Source organism: Neomonachus schauinslandi, chromosome 11, assembly GCF_002201575.2.
Source record: "Neomonachus schauinslandi chromosome 11, ASM220157v2, whole genome shotgun sequence".
NCBI classification, from domain to species: Eukaryota; Metazoa; Chordata; class Mammalia; order Carnivora; family Phocidae; genus Neomonachus; species Neomonachus schauinslandi.
This window is the reverse complement of record NC_058413.1, coordinates 97,250,732-97,272,320: the sequence shown is the minus strand read 5'-3', so window position 1 is coordinate 97,272,320 and position 21,589 is coordinate 97,250,732. Positions and strand designations below refer to the sequence as shown.

At 45.3% G+C, this 21,589-nt stretch overlaps 1 protein-coding gene across 1 annotated transcript in view; it reads right to left on the bottom strand.

Moving 5' to 3' along the window:
• The window catches only part of DSCAML1 (DS cell adhesion molecule like 1), a 322,784-nt gene that overhangs the window by 32,685 nt on the left and 268,510 nt on the right, over positions 1–21,589 (bottom strand). Inside the window, exons 13-15 of the mRNA XM_021696420.2 lie at positions 7,454–7,621; positions 6,074–6,144; positions 551–791 (exon numbers count right to left, since the gene is read on the bottom strand). Coding sequence (XP_021552095.2) covers positions 551–791; positions 6,074–6,144; positions 7,454–7,621 — 480 coding nt within the window. The remainder of the gene's footprint in view (positions 1–550; positions 792–6,073; positions 6,145–7,453; positions 7,622–21,589) is intronic.

Here is a 21,589-nt window from a genome sequence, read left to right as displayed (position 1 = left end):
ACTCATCAGAGTGTGGAGTCCTCTCTAGTCCTCAAAGAATCACGTTTTAAGCAGTGGGCTCTAAAGCATCCGCCACATGGATCTTGGAATTTCTTAGCCCCTGTCTCATCTCCGGCCCCTCAAATAGGTAGTGGACAGGTTCCAGCCCAGAAGTACAGAGGTAACTTGGGTTCTGCCCCTTTTCCGACCTGCAGGTTGTGAGAGAGGAGAAACAGGACCAGGGTGTAGAGGAAAAGGGCCTGGGGAGAGAGAGGAGTGAGGGCCAGAATGAGGGAGCAACACGGCTGGAGAGTCAGGTGGGTGACGGGCGGGGCTCAGATGGGCAGAGCATCAGCCAGCAATGGATAGAGTGTTGGCCAGTGGATTGAGAGGCCTGGGGGTGCTCGAGGGACCAGCATCTCTTGAGGAGCCAGTGGGCAAGAGGAGATGGAGTGATCCAGGGAGCCCGTGTGCCTCCCCGGACTGTGACGGGGCACAGGAGCAGTGGAGGGCCCCGAGTCCTCGCTGGCAGCCCTGGCTCGCACCCCCCACCCCATGCTTGTGCCCTCACCGTCCTCCAGGGTGGTGGCATTGATCTCGCTGGATGAGGGCCCTGTGCCAGCCCGATTGAAGGCCTGGACCACCACCCCATATTGGGCGAACTTCTTGAGGTTGTCCAGGGTGTAGACCTCACTGTCCCCAGTGGCTTTCATCTCCACGATGCTATACTGTCCGTTGCTGCCAGGGCTGTTCTCCCTGTAGCCAATCTGGTAGCCCCGTATGACGCCATTCTGCAGCTCCTTCTTGGGCGCCTGCGGGTGGGGTGGGGGAGGGGAGACAAAGACACAGTGGGGCTCTGAGATGATGCTCTGAAAGCCAAAGTCAGATCATGTCCCTCTTCTGTTCCCAACACTCCAAAGGCTCCCATCTCTCTTGTGGTGAAAACCAAAGCTCTTACAAACACAACGTAACCCTATACGATCTGACCCCTGTTAGCTCTTGGGTCCATCTCCTCTTCCCCATGCTTCCCCTGCTCCAGCATACTGGCCTCTCGTGGTTCACACTGGGCCCATCTCCATTTCAGGGGGAACGCTCTTTCCCTGGGTAGCCACACAGCTTCCCTCTTCACCTCTGTGGTGTCCTTGCTGAAACGCCCCTGTCTTTTTTTTTTTTTTTTTTAAAGATTTTATTTATTTATTTGACAGAGAGAGACAGCGAGAGCAGGAATACAAGCAGGGGGAGTGGGAGAGGGAGAAGCAGGCTTCCCGCCGAACAGGGAGCCCGATGCGGGGCCCGATCCCAGGACCCTGGGATCATGACCTGAGCCGAAGGCAGACGCTTAACGACTGAGCCACCCAGGCACCCAAAACGCCCCTGTCTTAATGAGGCCTTCCTCACGCTCTTTATGTAAGATTGCTCCCTGCCCTCTGTTCCATATTCCTTACATTTCTTCCTGGTCCCCATCACCCCTTGGACCCACCTTTTCTTCCCCATGCTTTCTTTTTCGCCATTGTGCTTAGCACCACCGGACACTATTTATTTTACTTATGTGTCCATCTGTTCCCATTAGAATGTAAACACCATGAGGATGAAAAACGTTGTCTGTTTTGTTCGCTCTTTGCTGTACTCTCACTGTCTAGAATGATGGCTGATATGTAGCAAGCCTTCAATCCACAGTTACTGAATGAATGAATGAATGAATGAATGAATGAATGACTAGGGGTATCATTTGACATGGGCTCAGGAGCCTGGGAGAAATGGAACAGTAGACAAAAAGTAACCAGCTGGAGAGGGAGATGAGCAATCAGCTTGAATAAAAAGAGAGCCCCACGATAGCACATCATACCCTCTAGGACAGCTACTGTCAAAAAATGGAAAACGACAAGTGTTGGCGACCATGTGGGCAAACTGGACTCTCGCACTGCTGGTGGGAATGCAAACTGGTGCAGCTGCCATGGACAACAAAGTAAACACAGAATTACCATATGATCCAGCAGTTCCACTCCTTGGTACATACCCCAAAGAAGTGAAAGTGGAGACTCAGACAGGGACTTGCACACCCAAGTTCACGGCAGCGTTATTATTCATAAGAGCCAAAAGGTGGAAGCAACCCAAGTGTCCACTGATGAATGAATGGATAAAAAAAATGTGGTCTATAAATGCAATGGAATATTATTTAGCCTGACACTTAGCCTATTATTCAGCCAGAATGGAATTCTGACACAGGATACCACGTGGCTGACCCTTGAAAACATCATGCTAAGTGAAATAAGCCAGACACAAAAGGACAAATGATGTATTATCCAGTTTCTATGGGGTCCCTAGAACAGTCACATTCACAGAGTCAGAAAGGAGACTAGAAGTTTCCAGGGGCTGGGGCAGGGAGAGGGGTACTTATCAGGGCACAGAATTTCTCTTTGGGATCCTGAGAAAGTTCTGGAGGTGGATGGCGGTGATGATTGTACAACTAACGGTGAATGTACTTTATGTCACTGAACTGTGCACTTAGGCATGGATAAAACGGCAAATTTTATGTTAATAAAATGGTACATACATTTTACTAATTAAAAAAAAAAAAGAGTCCTTGACTTCGGTGTGTGCCCAGCCCTTTGGAGCATGTAGCTAGAATGCCCCGGACATCATGGCTAGGGGCTGGGGTGTGTGGGGGCCGAGGCCTGAAGCCAGCCCCCAGATAGAGGGACAGAGGTGGACAGGACACGTGGTAAGAAGGGGGCATTTTGGAGTTCTGGCTAGGCTGGTGGGAATGAAGGACTGACCCTAGTCAGCCGGAAGAACAGTCAGAACTCAATGGCATGAGTCTGGGGGCTAGAAAACATACTCTTATCCAAAGCTTCAACCTTGATACACAACCAGACACACACACACACACACACACACACACACACACACCCCACACAATCCTGATACATCTCACATCCGGAATCACGAACACACACATCTGGACCCATCAAAGCAAACATCCTGATCTGCTTACCTACGTACAGTCAGATAGATTTAGACTCACAGATAGAAACTGACTCCTTGAGCAAGCAGACTCGCCCATCTACAAATTGAGAGAGAGCAGCCACCCCAGTGCATATAAAAACAACTTGAATCAGGGTTTTAAAGACAATGAAGTTAATTGAAAAGCCCACCTTTTATTATACTAAAAAATAGTGAGATTAAAAACAATTAAGTTAGTAAAACAGCCCCACTGTTTTTTTTTTTAATTCAATGAATGTTGTAAATGAATTGCATTTACGCTCACTGTTAACTCAATAAAATGAAGTTTTTAATTTAACATAATTGTTTTGAACTCACTAAATAGGTGTGTGTGCGTGTGTATTTAATTGACTTGACTTTTTGTTAATGCCTGAATAATGTTTCTCTGCACTTGGGCAGTCCTGTTTGCTAGTTTATAAGTGAGCAAATTCCTGAATTCTCGTATCTGCCCATGTATACCTACACACACACACTCACACACACACACGCAGACATCTATTATAGGCACAAACATATCTTCAAGAGTGATACCCCGTCTTCACAATGATGGATACTCTCGTGTTACACACACACATCCATATTGCCACGTACTGATGTATACAACACACATGTCCATGTGACCAGAGCCATCTATACCATGATGATGATATACACCTGTGCAGAGCTCCACATAACATACATCAACATATACTGACAGAGGTCTTGGATGGGCATCCAGGCACACCCTGCTATATCCATATATATATATTCACATATTAATACAAATCTTGACAGATCTTCCTTCCCTCCCTCCCTCTTCTTTCTTTCTTCCTGTCTCTCTCTCTCCTCCCCCCCACTGCTCCCCTCAACCCCAATAGGCACACTCAGGATTTAAATCAATCTTTTTTTTTTTTTTAAAGATTTTTTTTTTTTTTTATTCATGAGAGACAGAGCGAGAGAGAAAGGCAGAGGGAGAAACAGGCTCCCAAGGAGCAGGGAGCCCGATGCGGGACTCGATCCCAGGACCCTGAGATCATGACCTGAGCCGAAGGCAGACGCTTAACCATCTGAGCCACCCAGGCGCCCAGGATTTAAATCAATCTTAACAATATTTCTCTGAAGCATTAAGAAATCAATAGGGCTGACTGCAAATTTATGTCATAAAGCAGTGGCGATCCATCTCACGGAAGGAGTCTTAAAATGAAGTGACTTATCTTTCAAGTGAATCTTTATTTTTCATTAATCTGTTTCTTGGTGTTAAAAAAAATCCCCTGAGAAGTCAGGCCAAAATTTATTGATGGGCTGGTTCATTCTGAAGTTCTAACTTTCTAATCAATTTTATTTTTCATTACGAGACTTCGGAGAAATAAATCTGATTCTAAATTTTTATCGACCTCCTGGTCTGAGCTTTGTAGCCAAATGGCTCAGTGTTTTACATATGTATTCATTCCCTGCCCCCACCTCCTGGCTTCCTAGAGTATTCCTAGGACATGGGTCCAGAACCAGGATGCAGACAGACTTGGGATTATAGACTCTAGGCTTCACCCCCCGTTTCTGAGGGAAGCCCTGGAGCCCAGATCCGAATCTGAAGGGGAACCATGGCTCTGGGCATCTGCTAGGTGGGCTGTTTCCCAGGAATGACCAATGGCCCAGCCTGTGCCCCATTTCCATCCTGGTCATTTCTCTAGGGAAGGAAGGAACCAGGCTCTGCACACACACACACACACACACACACACACACAAGAGTGTAGTCTTCTTAAGGATAATATCACTAAGCCCTTCTGTTGAAAGGCACAGAGGAGGACTGAAGTGCCTGAGCTTTTCCCATCAGAAGTTAGAGCCAGAAAATGACCTTGGAGGTCTGATCCCAGCTGTGGACGAGGCATCCCCCCAAGCCTCACTGTTGAGATGGGAATGGTCCGAGAAGAACATGTACGGGCCCTAAGAAAGCTCTCTGTTCCTGAGCTCCATGCAGTGGGCTGGGGCTCTGGACCACGTAGCAGGGGGAGCTGCAGGCAGAGCCGGCAGAGGGAGAAGCAGGCTCCCTGCGGAGCAGGGAGCCCCATGCGGGGCTCGATCCCAGGCCCCTGGGATCATGACCTGAGCTGAAGGCAGACGCTGAACGACTGAGCCACCCAGGAGCCCCTGGACCACATACATTTAAGTTCCGCCTCTCTCACTACTTGAATGGCTGTGGGCAAGTCACCTTGCATCTCTCTGCCATGCCCTCCTCTGATGGATGGGGATACAAACACCTCTTCTAGCCTCCGTCCAGGAACAGAGGGTCAGACAAGTGAGTGTAGGAAAATACTGGAAGCCTGGAAGCTGAGTGCAACAGGCAGCCGTCAGTACCGGCGGCCCTCGTGTGCCCAGGGCGGGGATGTGGCAGTGAGGCTAGAGTTTCCCAGGACAGGATTTACTGATCCTGCTCAACGTTATTCTGATCTTTTTCTCTGCCCAGCTGTGGGAACTCTTCTAAGGGTTTTCTTAAGTGACAGGGTCTTCTGATACCCTGTAGAATTCATAGGTCTCTACCCCTTCGAAATGGTTGCAGAACAGACTGGTCTGTTTTTTCCGCAGTTCATCCACCCCCAGAGGAAGGGAGGGCAGTTATTTTCACTCTGGTTTTATAGAGGAGGAAACTGAGGCCTGAAAACACCAAGACTCCTGTGTGCGGCCTCACTGGGAAAAAAATGGAGGGTCATATCACCATACCTCCTGGCTCCAGTCACAGGGCCAAGACGAGGGGGAGACCCTGTCCTGTCATCTCCCATTGTCCACAGGGCCCCCTTGAACTTTGTACAAAATCAAATCCAACTCCTGACCTATTACAACATGTGGGGTTGGGAAGAGGGGCCAGTGTGGTGGAAAAATCGTCTTCCCCTCCTTGGCACTGCCAAGGTCTGAGAGCCGAGGTAAAGAGAGTGGTGGGGGGACCCAACCCTTCTTCCTCCTGTCTTTCCTCTCCTCTGACCTCATCTGTTTGGCAAAAAACAGGCATGAGAATTCTCAGAGACTAGAGACTAGCAAGCTTGCTGGGGCTTCACTCCTGAGTTGAGGAGGGAGGAGGCATGGAGGCAGTTAGCAGGGAAATGCTTTTGCTCTCGCTTACCTTCCAGGTCACTTGGATACTCTGTGAGGTTACTGGCTGCAAGGTGACATCCATGGGGGGCCCATCGGGAGCTGGTGGATGGAGAAACAACATTATAAGTCAAGTCTTGGAAGAAAAGAGTCCTAGGTCCTCACTCTCATCCTCCTGAGCTGGAGAATTGCTAGGGAACAGAGGAAAAGCTCATACACAAAAGCAGAGAACCTTCAATTGAGCCCCCTGACACAACCGCAGGGCTTACAGTTCCTCTCCTTTCTCCACGATTTGCTTAAAACAGCAAACAATGGCAATGAAATATTACTATATATCCGGCAGACCAGCAACAATTTTTAAAAAGTTTGATAGTCTCAAGTGTAGGCAAGGGTGTGTTGGGGCAGGAATTCTTATATATACCCGCCATGGGAAAGCAAACTGGCTCCATACTTTGGAAGACATTTTGGCATTCTTGGTTAAAGGTAGAAGTATGCTCATCTGATGACTTTGTAATTCTGCAACTACTTAGATTCCACAGAGAACTCGCAAACCTCTGTAAGGGTACCGGTACAAAAATGTTCACAGCTCCAAACTGTCAACGACCCAAATGTCCATCTCTATGAAAATAGACCAAAAGGCTGAGGTATAACCATGGCAAGGAATACTACCCAGCACTGAAAATGCACAAATGATGAAACTCACAAAAACAGTATCGACCAAAACAAGGAAGACAACAGAAAAATATGTCAAGAATAATTTCATGAATACATGCCACTAGGAAATAAGCAAAACTAAACTATATGCTTTATGTGTATATACAATGTAGTGACAGTGTAGGAAAGAAAAGCAAGAAGGGCTACTGGTTACTTTATGGGGAGGAACGGGAGGCTCTGGTCGGGAAGGGGAATGGGGAGGACCCCTGGCATGCTGGCAATTGATAGTGTGGGTTATACTAGTTTTTACTTTATTTTTATTTGTAAAGTTGCACACATATATTATATGTACTTTTGGTATTATTTTATATTTTACAATAACAGGAGAAACTATAAGGAGAGAAAGCTTGTTTAAACTTTCAGACAAAATCCAAGACAAAGGTCACGGAAATTAATACAGGGCACTGGTACTCTGCCCTTTGCAGATCTAGCATATCTGTCCTTTCTAGGCAGGCTGGAGCCAGGGGAGTGAGAAAGAACCATGGACAGCTCCCCAAAGCCCAGCATCTACAACTCCGCCTGGAAAAGGTCAAACAGAAGAGCCTCCAATGATCCAGAGGCAAACACAAATAAATACTTGGGATCTCTCCTTCCCTCTTGTATTGCAAGCCCACCATCAGTGGACAGGGTGGGTGTGGGCCTCAGATGGGCCTGATCCCCAGGGCCATGGGAAAGAACCACAAGGCCAGGTACTCACCAGCCTCCTCGGTGCTGATGGTGAGCTCTTTGCTCGGCTCGCTGCGGCCAATCTTGTTGAAGGAGTACATGCGGATACTGTACACAGATGCTGGGTGCAAGTCCACGATGTTGGCCTGGTTGATGGTGGGGGAGATGTTGCGTGTGGACTGCTTGAAGTCCCAGGAATCTGGAGAGAGAGCACCCATTTCAAACCATGGCCAGGAAAACCCCGCAAACCTTCCCCAGCCTCAAGTCTCAATCTCCACTGTGGGACCCAGAAGAGGTCCAGCTCTACACAGACAGCAGCAAGAAGGCACAGGCCTTAACAACTTCACAAAGATACAAGGATTTTGTTCCATGAAGCTCAAAGAGACCAAGGGATGCCTGAGAATGTGAGCAGCAAATGCCCTGCCTCTCCTCTGCCCTGGGCCAGCTTATGAGTTCAAGCCCCAGACGGGGGTCAGACGATATGTTTCCCAAGGCCCCTTCTGAGATCCCCATTTGCTTGCTAGCCCTAAGGGTGTGATTAGCCAGTGCCCTTCTTCCTGGCCTCCCACACCACATCAGTGACCTGTTGTAGCCATGAGATCCCTATCCACCCAGTGCCAAGGGTGAAGCCAAGTCTTCTCCCCCTTTTTCCTTCTGTACATGCCTCCATAGCTCTTTTCCTTGTGCACTTGTGTGGTGGTGGTCTTGAGTGTTACTTGGTCTTCGAGGGGACAGACCGAGTGCCAGAGTCCCCAGCGCAAACCCTACCCTCTTTCTCTCACCGGCAGGAGAATGCTGAGTCTTTAGGGTCAGGAGCCAACAGAGAGATGAGCATGCTCCTGATTCACCCAAGGGGACTGGCAGCCCATTCCAGGGCTGTTTAACAAAATTGTAGAAAGTGAAGAATACCAGATAAATGCCACTCAGGAATACTGTGACATTAAACATTCTTCCTCTCCAGAGGAATCCAGTCATTCATTCGCTATATTTTTTGCTGTGCACCTACTGGGGGATTCCCAAGAAAAAGGGGAAGGGCTTGCAGTTACAGCAATGTCTCAGCTAGGATCTTCCAAACCCAGAATTCATAACTAGATTACTTTATTGGCACTTCACTTTGAAAAGAAAAAAAGGCAAAGCACGAGAAAAAAAGCTGATAGTAGGGCTTAAAAATCTTCTCGGGGCATGTCCTGATGTCACTATTCAGTCTAATTTTCCATGCCTTTTAAATCCACAGTAGAGGATCCTGAAAATTCTCAGTAGAAAAGATTAAATTGCATTCACTGCTGTTTAATCCCTAGAACAGGAGGGGAGGCAAGCATATTCTAGAAAGACTGTTAGGAAGACTTCTTTGCCTTTTTAAAAAAAGGCTTAAACCTGATAAATCAGTTCACCAGAAGAGACTATACCATGCCTTCAGATTCTGGTTAATTGAGGTCTTGATGGTTTTCAAAACACCACTTTTAGCTGCATAGGCTCGGCATCTGTGAAGGGCACTGGCCCAGCTCCCCATCTGCAGTTTTGCATTTAATTCTTTGGTTTTATGAGCCAAAGTCACAAATGCCAGGCTGCGGATGCTCAGAAACACATTATTTTCTCCTTGTCTTTTATTTATTTATTTATTTATTTTTTTTTAAGATTTTATTTATTTATTTGAGAGAGAGAATGAGATAGAGAGAGAGAGCATGAGGGGGGAGGGTCAGAGGGAGAAGCAGACTCCCTGCTGACAGCAGGGAGCCCGATGCGGGACTCGATCCTGGGACTCCAGGATCATGACCTGAGCCGAAGGCAGTGGCTTAACCAACTGAGCCACCCAGGCGCCCCTCTCCTTGTCTTTTAAAACATCCCAGCCACCCAGAGAGTCACTCTGTGGCTGGGAGAGTTGCAAATATGTGCTCCTACCTGCTGTGGGTACCTCTTCGGTTTGGGAGGGAATGGACTAGCAACATGGTGGCGGGCGTTCATTTCTCTCTGTGGCCTCCCGGGAGCGGGTGCAAGCTCACACACACATCATACTTGATTTGCCCATGTTTATAGGAGAGGGACAGTAATCACGAGTCAGTGAGTTCATTTTTGATGAGGGCAGGCAGAGGGAGGAGGCCCACATGATGTGCCTGAACACAGAGGGGCTAAGGAAAAGATGCACCAATATATATACATTTCATTAAAAGAGACCTGCTCTCCATATTGGTAAGAAAGTCTTACGAGTATTTAAATGCATGATCAGAGTTACAGACCATGGGAGGTGTTGTGCGTTGAAATTTACATAAAACTGACATTTTCTTCACAATAGGTTCAGATTATTATTTCCTCATTTCTTTTTACCAGCATCACAGCAGTGATAACGTATCCCTCTGTGTGCTTGAGTCACCTGGTACCGATTTGTCCCATTACAGTGGATGTTGGGCGCCTGGGTGGCTCAGTTGGTTGAGCGACTGCCTTTGGCTCAGGTCATGATCCTGGAGTCCCTGGATCGAGTCCCACATCGGGCTCCCTGCTCGGCGGGGAGTCTACTTCTCCCTCTGACCCTCCCTACTCTCATGTGATCTCTCTCATTCTCTCTCTCTCAAATAAAAAAAAAAAACAACCAAAAAACCATTACAGTGGATGTTGACCTCGATCACTTAGCTTAGGTGCTCTTGTCAGCTTCCTCCACTTACTATAAAGTTACTATTTCCCCCTCTGTCATTAACGAGGGTCTTGGAGGGCTTCACTGAGAGATGCGAATAAACCATCACATTCTCTTCTTAGTTTCTCTTTGCTTTGCAAAATGAAGTCTGTCACTTTTGTTTACGTGGAGATGCCGGCTTTTGCAGTTGGGATTTTAGTCCATCAGGCCTCGGGCCAGTCCATTGTATTCCACACTCATGTCACAGACATACTCTTCTTTATTACTTCTTTGTATTTTCAAAAAAAAGTCTACAAGAATCGCATTATTAATGTATGTCAAGTGTGTTAAGTTTCTAAAATATCACTCAGTACACGATACAAATTTTCAAAGAAATAGAAGACTCAGAAAAACTGCTCTAACGTATTTTATCTCAAGGTGTTCATCTCCCTAGTGTGTTTGCAAAACACAAACAATATAATCCAAAAATAGATTTATAAGATTTACACAATTGAAAATGATCTTGATTTCATGGACAGGAAAATTTTCTTCTCTATCACTTTTAGTGTGTACATAGTTCCTATTTTTATATATGTCTATGTGCATAAAATGTTAACATTATTTGATTCATTCTTTCTTGTTACCTTCTTAACATGTTTCTATTATTCTTCTCAGTTAACAGAAACTGCTACAGACATTCATTAGGGCTGTCTCTGTGTATTGGTCTGTGTTCTTTTCAGATAAATTCTAGTTAAGATACATTGGAGTAAAACCCGGGCTTTCCCATTTACTGGATATTTGACAAAATATTCTCATAAAAGAGGAAAGGTAATATTATTATTCTCAGATTATTTATGTGGTTCATGCATTAATATATAAAACACTGGTAGAAAGATACGTGGTGTATAGTAGATTTTCAAAAAGGTTTGTTGCTGCTATGTTCACGATCCTATCAGGCCTGTAAATTCCATATAACCTTTCCATTGGACCAGAGACATTGGCGTCACTGGTTAAAAATGTGGAAACTCAGGTCCCACCCCAGAACTCCTGAGCTAGATAGAATCTGGATGTTTCCAAGGTCTCCAGTGTGTTCCCTATGCATTAAAATTTGAGTACACCTCTAACTCACCATAACTTTCCCATCCCAGAAATACACACCATTTATCCTATAGGATATAAATATAACATTCAGAAGTGTGTATGCCTGTGTTGGGGCCTTAATTTTTTGATTTATCTTCCAGAAAAATATAGTCTCCACAGTGGTTTTTGTGGACAATGTGTCATCTTCTTTCCTCAGAGTTAGAGAATATTACTGTGTAAAAAATGATCTTATTGGATAATTTAGGACATTCTCCTAAGTCCCAGTGAGTTCTCATAAGTCTCTGGTTTCATCTTGATTGGATAATTTAGGACACTCTCCTAAGTCCCAACGAGTTCTCGTAAGTCTCTGGTTTCATCTTGGTCAAATGATGAGCTCTGTCTATGGCCACCTGGTGACTTGTTTTGAGATCCAGGGACGGCTGCCATTTAGGGATGTGGACGAAGAGGTGTCTCATAAAGAGCAGGGAGTGTACAAGGATGTCATGTTGGAGAACTTACAGGAGCCTGGCCTCTGTGGGTGAGGAAAACGTCCCCCAGGAATGTCCAGTCCACTCTGGGGGTTTGGCCCCATTGTTTGTGGCATGTCTCCTGGGAGCTTCAGCATCCTACGACAGAGTTTCAGATACCCGCTTTCAAGGACATACTGGGAGTTTGTTGGTATAGAAAAGGAAGACTTCGTGATCCTTCATCATAACTTTAAGCTTCATCTTTCCTGAGGTAACCGACATCCTTTACTCAAGATTAGTCGTAATTCTATAAATTCAGTGGCATAACATATTGTTGCCCCCATCTTAACGTCCAGTTTCCACGCCTTATTTCTGACCCAGTAATACTTAGAAGTGGAACTCAGGATCTGAAATGTTTAATGTCCTAGCAACAGTAAAGGTGCCATCAGAAAACAGTGTTTTGGGAAATCATATCCTAGAATATTCTAATATCCTACAATGTCCTCTCTTCTCACCTGAGCACAACACTGGATTGGAGATTGGGCAATCTCCAGCCAAACTCATGTTCCTTTTTTTAAGAAACAGGCTTTGCTGTGTGTAAGCCAAACCTGGTTCCCTTTCTGGAGCAAAAGAAGGAGCCCTGGAATGTGAGGAGAAAGGAGATAGGGGCCACACACCCAGCTGGGTGGGAGTGGGGCCAAGGGTCACAGAGGAAGCCAGACCTTAAAATATGGTTTGGGAAGGTCTGCTTTAATGGAAATGATTTTTAAGACACCTACGTTTTCTGTTGCTGTCACAGAGGGACACCTGCCCAACTTTTATTGTCTCTTAGAAACCTCCGGGCATCTCCTTCTGCTCAGTGGTCTTCCGCCACATTCACACTGAGGCACCAAAACCCCTTGGACTGTGAGGGCTGGCATGATCTGGCTGCTGTTCTGTCGCTCGTGGGGGCCTGGGAAAATCTGTGCATGCTTCCTAGGAATTCCATGCTAAGCCATTTTTAGAGTTCTGCGTTGCCTCCATGTAAGAACTGGAGAGGGAAGTGGTTGAGATAGTGGGATTTGGTTTAGAAATCCCAAGAACACTGGAGACAGGTATCATGTGTGTTCTCCTGAGTCACTTCCAATCCTATGGAGGCTTCAGATAGGACCCTCCAAGGTTCAGACTCAGGGATTTCATTATGTCACAATGCACCTCCTTAGAATGAGAAAATCGAATCTTCCTCTGTTCCACTTTGAAATTTCCTTGTTCTTTGTAGGAACTAACTTGGGAATTTCAAGTTTCAGGGTCCTGGGATCAAGCCCTGTGTTGGGCTCCATGCTCAGTAGGGAGTCTGCTTCTCCCTCTCTGCCTCTGCCCTTCCCCCTGCTCATGCTCTCTCTCTCTCTCTCAAATAATTAAATAAAATCTTAAAAAAAAAAAAGTTTCAAGTCTATATGCACCAGTTCCTCAACAGTAATAGAGTTTCATATATCTATTCACCTCATAGAATTCTTTCTTTTATTGATGTATAATTGACATATAATATATTAATTTCAGGTGTATGGCATAACGATTTGATATTTACATACATTGTGACATTGTGCAGTGATCACTACTTTAAGTTAGCTACTGTCACCATACAGAGTTACAAAGTTTTTTCCTTTTCTTCCTTTTTTTTCTTTTCTTTCTTTTTTTTTTTAATGTAGGCTCCACACCCAGCATGGGCCCAACTTGGGGCTCGAACTCACAGCTGTGAGATCAAGAGTCAGGTGCTCAACTGACTGAGCCACCCAGGTGCCCCCAAAATTTTCTGCGTATGATGAGAACCCTCAACATTTAGTCTCTAAGCAACTTTTAAACATGCGATACAATATTATTGTCTATAGTCACTATGCTGTACATTACATCCCCATGACTTATTTATTTTATGACTGGAAATATATACCCCCTGATGTCCTTCCCGCATTTCATCCATCCTCAGAACCCTTCCCCTCTGGTAACCACCAGTCAGTTCCCTGCATCTATGAGGTTTATTATGTGTTTGTTTTGTTTTCAAGTGAAATCATATGGTATTTGTCTTTTTTCTGTCTGACCTATTTCACTTAGCATAATACCCTCCAGGTCCACCCATGTCGTTGCAAATGGCAAGATTTCACTCTTTTTATGGCTGAGTAATATTCCATTGTGTGTGTGCATGTGTGTGTGGGCGTGTGTGTCCCACATCTTCTTTATCCATTCACTTATCAACGGACTTAGCTTTCTTCCATCTCTTGGCTATTGTAAATAATGCTGCAATGAATATAGGGGTGCATAAATATTTTCAAATCAGTATTTTTGTTTTCTTGGATAAATGCCTAGAAGTGGAATTGCTGAATCATATAATAAATCTACTTTCAAATTTTTGAGAAACCTCCATACTGTTTTCCATAGTGGCTGCAGCAATTTATAGTCTCACCAACAGTGTAAGAAGGTTTCCTTTTTCTTCACATCTTTGCCAACACTTGTTATTTCTTGTTTATTCAATTCTTTGAAGGCTGAGGGAGGTGGGGAAGCTGCAGAAGAAAAATCTCAAGCTTGTAGAGGTTGGTTCATGAGGTTTAAGGAAAGAAGTAATCTCTATAAGAGTGCAAGGTGAAGCAGCAAGGGCTGATGTAGAAGCTACAGCAAGTTCTCCAGAAGATCTAGCTCAGATAGTCAGTGAAGGTGGCTCCACTAGACGACACATATTTCAGTGTAGATGAAACAGTGATCTATTGGAAGATGCCATCTAGGACTTTCATAGCGAGAGAGGGGAAGTCAATGCCCAGGTTCAAAGCTTCAAAGGACAGGCTGACTCTCTGGTTAGGGGCTTAATGAACCTGGTGACTTTAAGTTGAAGTCACTGCTCATTTAACATCCCCCAATCCTAGGGCCCTTAAGAATTATGCTAGGGGTGACTGGGTGGCTGAGTTGGTTAAGTGTCCAACTCTTGGTCTCAGCTCAGGTCTTGATCTCAGGGTTGTGAATTCAAGCCCCATATTGGGCTCCATGCTGGGTGTGGAGCCTACTTAAAAAAAAATTATGCTAAATCTACTCTTTCTGTGCTCTATAAATGCAACAACAAAGCCTGGATGCTGGCATATCTGTTTATAACAGGGTTTGCTGAATATTTTAAGCCCACTGTTGAGACTTACTGCTCAGAAAAAAGATTTCTTTCAAAATAATACTGTTCATTGACAATGCACCTGACAAGAGATCTGACGGAGATGTACAATGAATGTAGTTTTCATGCCTGCTAACACAACATCCATTCTGCAGCCCGTGGATCAAGGAGTTATTTCGACTTTCGAGTCTTGTTATTTTAAGACATATATTTCATAAGGCTATAGATGCCATAGATAGTGATTCCTTTGATGGATCTGAGTACAGTAAATAGAAAATCTTCCAGAAAGAATTCACCATTCTAGAAGCCAGTAAGAACATTGATGATTCATGGGAAGAGGTGAAAATACCAACATTAACAGGAGTTGGGAAGAATTTGATTGCAACCCATATGTAGACTTTGAGGGATTCAAGACTTCAGTGGAGGAAGTACCTGCAGATGTGATAGAAACAGCAAGAGAACTAGAATCAGAAGTGGAGCCTGAAGATGGGACTGAACTGCTACAGTCTCATGATAAAACTTGAATAGATGAAGAGTTGCTTCTTACAGATGAGCAAAGAAACTGGTTTCTTGAGATAGAATCTACTCCTGGGGAAGATTCTGTGGAGATTGTTGAAGTGACAACAAAAGATTTAGAATATTACATAAACATAGCTGATAAAGCAGTGGCAGGTTTGAGAGGATGGACTCCAATTCTGAAAGAGGTTCTACTGTGGGTAAAATGCTATCAAACAGCATCGCATGCTACAGAGAAATGGTTTGTGAAAGGAAGAGCCCATTGAAGTGGCAGACTTCATTGTTGTCTTATTTTAAGAACTTGCCACAGCCGCCCCAGCCTTCAGCAACCTCCATGCTGATGAGTCAGCAGCCATTGACACCAAGGCAGGACCCTCCACCAGCAAAAAGATTATGACTTGCTGAAAACTCAAATAATGGCTAGCACTTTTTTTTTTTACAATAATTGTTTTTAAAAATATAATGCTCTTGCACACTTAAAAGACTACAGTATAGTATATGCATAACTTTTATATGCACTGCTTTATCTTGGTGATCTGAACCAGCAATATCTCCCAGGTATGCCTATAATTATTGATAAACATGTACTTATTGCCACTTGTTAATTGTTTTCCACCTGTTCCGTAGTTTCTCTCTATTCCTTCTTTTGCTCTCTTCACTTGTGGTTTGATGACTTTCTTTAGTGGTGTGCTTAAATTCTTTTCTCATGATCTCTTGCATTTTATTTTGTGTATCCCTTAACTAATTATTGTAGTTATAGATATTTTTACGACTTCTCTTTTAGCCTTCATACTAGCTTTATAAGTGATTAATCCACTACATTTACTATATGTTTACCTTTACCAGTGAGATTTTCACTTTCATATGTTCTCCTGTTATTAATTAGTACCCTTTCTCTTCAGCTTGAAGAAGTCCCTTTAACATTTGTTATAAGACCAGTTTGGTGGTGATGAACTCATTTAGCTTTTGCTTGTCTGGGTAACTCTTTGTCTCTCCTTCAAGTCTGAATGATAACCTTGCCAGGCAGAGTATTCTTGGTTGGAATTTTTTTCCCCTTTGGCACTTTGACTACACCATGCTGCTCCCTTTCGGCCCACAAAGTTTCTGAGGAATCTGCTGATAGTTTTATGGGGTTTCCCTTGTATATAACACGTTGCTTTTCTCTTGCTGCTTTAAAGATTTTTCCCTTTATCTTTAATTTTTGACATTTTAATTACAATGTGTCTTGTTGTGGGTCTCTTTGGGTTTATCTTATCTGGAACTTTCTGGGCTGCCTGGATCTGGATGTCTGTTTCCCTACCCAGGTTAGGGAAGTTTTCAGCCATTATTACTTCAATTAAGTTTTCTGCCCATTTATTTCTTCTTGAGGAGCCCTGTAATGTGAGTGTTACTCTGCTTGCTACTGTTCCATAGGTCCTTTAAGTTATCTTAATGTTTACAAATTCTCTTATCTTTTTGCTGCTCTGTTTGGGAGAGTTACACTGCCCTGTCTTCCAGGTCAGTGATCCTTTCTTCTGCATTGTCTAGTCTCCTGCTGAATCCCTCTAGTGTGTTCTTCAGCTCTATGACTTCTGTTTGGTACTTTTAAAATATTTTCTGTCTCTTTGTTGAAGCCCTCACTGCGTTCATCCATTCTTCTCCTAAGTTCTATGAGCATCTTTATGACCATGATTTTGAACTCTTTATCAGATAAGTTATTTACCTCCATTTCATTAAGTTTTTTTTCTGGGATTTTTGTGTGTGTGTGGGTTCTTTCATTTGGAACATACCTGTTTCTTCATTTTGCTTGACTCTCTGTGTTTTTTTCTATGTATTAGGTAAAATGGCCACCTCTTCCTGTCTTGAAGGAGTGGTCTTATGTAGGAGATGAACCAGATTGTTTCACCTTGCCCTAGCCCTTGGTTGTTGTCTCTTGAACCTTTGTGATTGTCTAAGCAAAGTTTATTCTTGATAGGTCCTAGTTATTGAGGGTGTGCCAAGACCTTCAGTGTTCCAGAGGGAGGGATCTTAGCACCTGCTGACTTTCAGGCTGATTGGAAGCCAGACTCTCAGACAGCAGCTTTTAAAGTATACAAATACATACAGTTCTATGGGACCACAATCACAAACCCTGCTGACCTCCAGACCAGGTCATCTGGAGGTGTCCACTTGACAACAGTTGCAAAAAATCAAGGCTCAGACAACTGTATGAGCTCCTTTCTGGGATGTACTAGTGAGCTGTAGTGAGGCCAAGGGAAAGCACAAAGGTGGTATTCCCCCAGCCCACATTCCCTTAGAACATTTCGGTAGTCTCTAGATGTGACCTGAAGCCTGCCCCTCAGGTTGAAGTTCCAGGACAAGTAAGTAGGCCTTTTTCACAGAAGACTGGGGTATGTTTCAATCTGCTATCTGTGTAGTATCCTGGGGGTGAGAGTCTGCCAAGAATTATCTCTCCGATTGTTTCAGAAGTGCTAATATTTACCAAGTATCTATGATGCACCAGGTGTGGTCTGGACAATGTAAACATTCACCATTTACTCCTCACACCCCCTCATGATGTCAGCACTGTATCTCAATGGTATAGGTGACCCCATGTCACCAAGACTAATTTCTCACTTGGCCTCTCACATGTTCAACACTTGAACCTCTCCCTTCCTCTTGAAACACTCTTTCCTTGGCTTCCCTGATAAAACACTCTCTGGTTTTTCTCTTATGTTTTGGACTATTTTTTCTCTCTCTTCTTTGCAGATGCATCTTCCCTACCCTACCATTAATGGTTAGATGGAGTTCTTCCAGGCTCCATCTTAGGTTCTCCTTCTCTCACTTCATAGACTTTCCCCACACTTGGCTTCTATTTCCATCTATACACAGATTAACTCAAAGATTTGTGTCCAGCTGGATGTCTCCTTTCAACTCAAGATTTTTATAGCCAACTGTTTCCTTGACATCTCTTGGATGTTTCAAAGACGTCCACAGTCAACACGTCCAAGACAGAAGTCTTGACCATATATCCTATAAACCCACTGCCTTCCCAGGGTCCCTATCTCAGGAAATGGGATCATGGTATGCTAAGTGTTATTCTTGACTCTTCTCTCTATCAAGTCTTATAGCTTTTGTGTTCCATGTATCTTTTGAATTTCTCCATTTCTCTCCATCTCTATCCCTGCCCCAGGCCAAGCCACTGTCATCTCTCACTTGGACCAGGAAAGTAACATCCTAACTAGCTAGCCTCCCAGAACCCACTCTGTGCCCCCTTCCATCTGTTCTCCATGCTGCAGCTGTCATTCATCCCACAAATATGATCAAGCACTTCTTACAGGCCAAACACTATTTTGGCATTGAGAGTGGTCTCCTCTAACACAAATCTGATACTGCCATCCCCTTGCATAAAACTCTTCAACAGTTTTTCCTAGCTCTTGGGATAACAACGAAATTTCTTTACATAACCCCAGGCCCTGCAACATCTGGCTTGTGTATAACTTTCTGGCTTTATCTTTTACCACTCTTTTCCTCTGAACTCCTACAGCATTTACAGCCCTCTTTATTGTCTGGGGCTTGTTGTTTCAGCAGCAACTACCCAAGGAGATGCTAAGCTCCCTGAAGGCAGGAGCCATGTCTAAATCTTTGCCTGTCTCCCTCACTTGGCATGTGCTGGGCACTTACAACCCACTGTTGGTGTTAGATCAGAGCCCCTTTTTGTCCTTTACTTTGGACTTGGAGTTCCTCTGCATTTTGTAGTCACAATAAATACCCTTGCCTTGCCTTTCCTTTCCTTTCCACACTCAGCCGCCAATCACAGGAGGGTGGCCCCCTTTTCTCTTGTAAAAACCAATCGTTTGCAGGTGGATTTGACCTTGCATTCCCAAATTATCTTTGATGTTGGCACAAAAACTCTCTCCCCACAGCCCTCCCAGGCTAATGTATCAGAGTCAAATCTGAAGGCCTCTAGCTGATTTTCCAAACTTGATCACTGCCATCTCTCTGACCCTGAATAGCTTAAATTAGGGGCCCTATTTTCTTCTCTTTCTTTTTCAGCTCTCTCAGAGTACTGAGCTGGCTTTGGCGAATATTGTCTCTTTTAATATTCCTTTTCATATGAGCCCGGCTTACCCAGATTAACATATTTCATTAAGGGCTCTCTTTCCCTTTCTTCATCAAAGGGTTTCTGATGCAAAATATTCTTCTTAAAAAAATAAGGAAGTGGCTGGGGAGATGTCAGTGCCTTCTACTCTGTGGGCTGCTTGCCAGGAGGGGACCTGGAGCCTCTGGTTTTTTAGGAGATACATTTGCTGTAGAGGGGGAGCAGCTTGGACAAAAGCCACATCTGGAGCGTTTAGTTGTCTGCGCCTGGGAAACAAATCCATTCTGCATCTCTGACTTCCTCCTTGCATCACGGCCCTAAGCGCCCCCTCCCACCCCCCATGGCAATCTTTCTGCAGCACAGAGAGGAGGTTCCCTGGGTCACAATGACAGCTCACAACATCCCAACACCAGTCCCTCCAACAGCCATGCTCCAGCACACACAGAACGACAGAGCGCACCAGGCAGGCTCACCCCACGGTGGCCGGCAGCTCGCACCATGAAGCTGCCTTCTGGGCTTGGAGGGCCATCCTCAATGAACCCATCCCTGCTCCTTGCTTGGGGAACAGAAGCGAAATGTAGTGTCTGCATTTTTAAAACTGCACCGCGCCATCTGATAGATTTGTGTGGACGGTGCTATTTATCATTCAGCATTCATGTATTATTACTCTGCTGCCTGGGGCCAGGAGAAGTCAGCGTCAGCGGGATGGTTTAGAAAGAGCAGACTTGGTAATTTCCCTTGGAAAATTAGCACAATGAGCAACATGGCAGAAAATGTGGCAAAGACAAAACTGTGGCAAAGAAGGGGGTCAGGAGCAGCTGGTCCGGACCCAGCATGGGTGTGGTCCAGGGCAGGAGGAAGAGAGAGGGAGGGAGAACAGAGGCACGGAGCGGACACGCATGGAGAGTTAGGATGTGCCAGGCTCTGTGCTAAGCACTTCCACGTAAGTCCTCACACTCTCTTAATCCTTACAACCACCCTGAGAATGACCTGCTATTGGTCCCATTTGATAGATAAAGAGATGTCCAAAGTAGCTTGCTAAAGATCACAAAGCTCCGACATTTGGTCAACCCAAGTCTTCTGCTTTGAGAATTGTTCTTGTTCCACTATTCCATGTGTGGAAGAAGATCTATTTACACACACACACACACACACACACACACACACATACACGCACGCGCCCAGCCCCCTCCTTCCTTTGAGTCACTCATCTGTTCCCTAGGATACCTTTTTCAGTTATCATGTAATATAGTTTGCGGTATGTTACATGTGATTGGATAGTGCTTTATAATGGTTCTGAAGGCATGTGTGTGCACGCGCACGTGCGTGTGTGTGTGTGTACACAGTGCATGTTCTCACTCCGACCGCACTGTAAGCTCCAAGAGCATCACTCTGCCTCTTATTTCTTTTTCTTCCCCTACCACATGGCTACTGCATGATTTTGCAAAAACTTACTGGCACTCAGTCCATGTTGCTGACTGACAGACATCTATTTCAGCCTGCAAGCCCCACAGGGCTAGAGATTGCCACATGAGGTACGTGAGTTAGAAAGGAGGGAGGAACTCACTTTTATGAAAGGTTTACCGTAGCCCTGTGCTGGATGCTTTCTTTCACCCTCAAAACAATCCCGCAAGGCAGGCACTACCATTCCCACCTTGCAGGAATGCCCACCGGGATAGGGGACAGATGCCCACCGGGGTGGGATAGTCTAGAGCAGTTCGACGCAAAGGTAGGGCAAAGGACCAGGCAGCTGCCCCATGCTCTTGATCCCACGATTGATTTTTTTCACAGGTGCAAAGCCCTCATTAAAGGGAGAGTCTCGTTACCCCTCCCTCCACTCTGCCCACCCGTCCTGGGACCTCCAGCTCTGGAGTAGGGTATGGCAGTTGCTCATCTTACAGGAGAGCCCAAGGGGGTTGGGGAAGACATGGATGTGCCCCGAAAACAGCGCCTTTCCTGCCCGCCTCTCTGGCCCTGCTCTCCAGACGTGGGAGGTTCTCAGCTTCGCCCGGCTCTGTGGTGCCCCAGGAAAGGTCTGCACACCTTAGAGCGTGGTCCGTGGGGGTGAGCGGGCTTGGGACAGCATGGGGGAGGAGGGCAGGGAGGCAGTTACAAGGAGCCGGGGGGCAGGGGTGCGAGTGACCACCAGGCGCCCACTCCCACCTCCAACAACGAGGAGCAGAGCCTACCAGCCATGGCAAGCTGACGGGGAGCTGGAGCGTGCACCGCCACATGGGGACGTGGGCCTGCAGACCTGTCCCTTCCTGTCTGGTTCCAGGCCAGCCTCAGGAAGTCTTGAGGCATGAGATGGACAC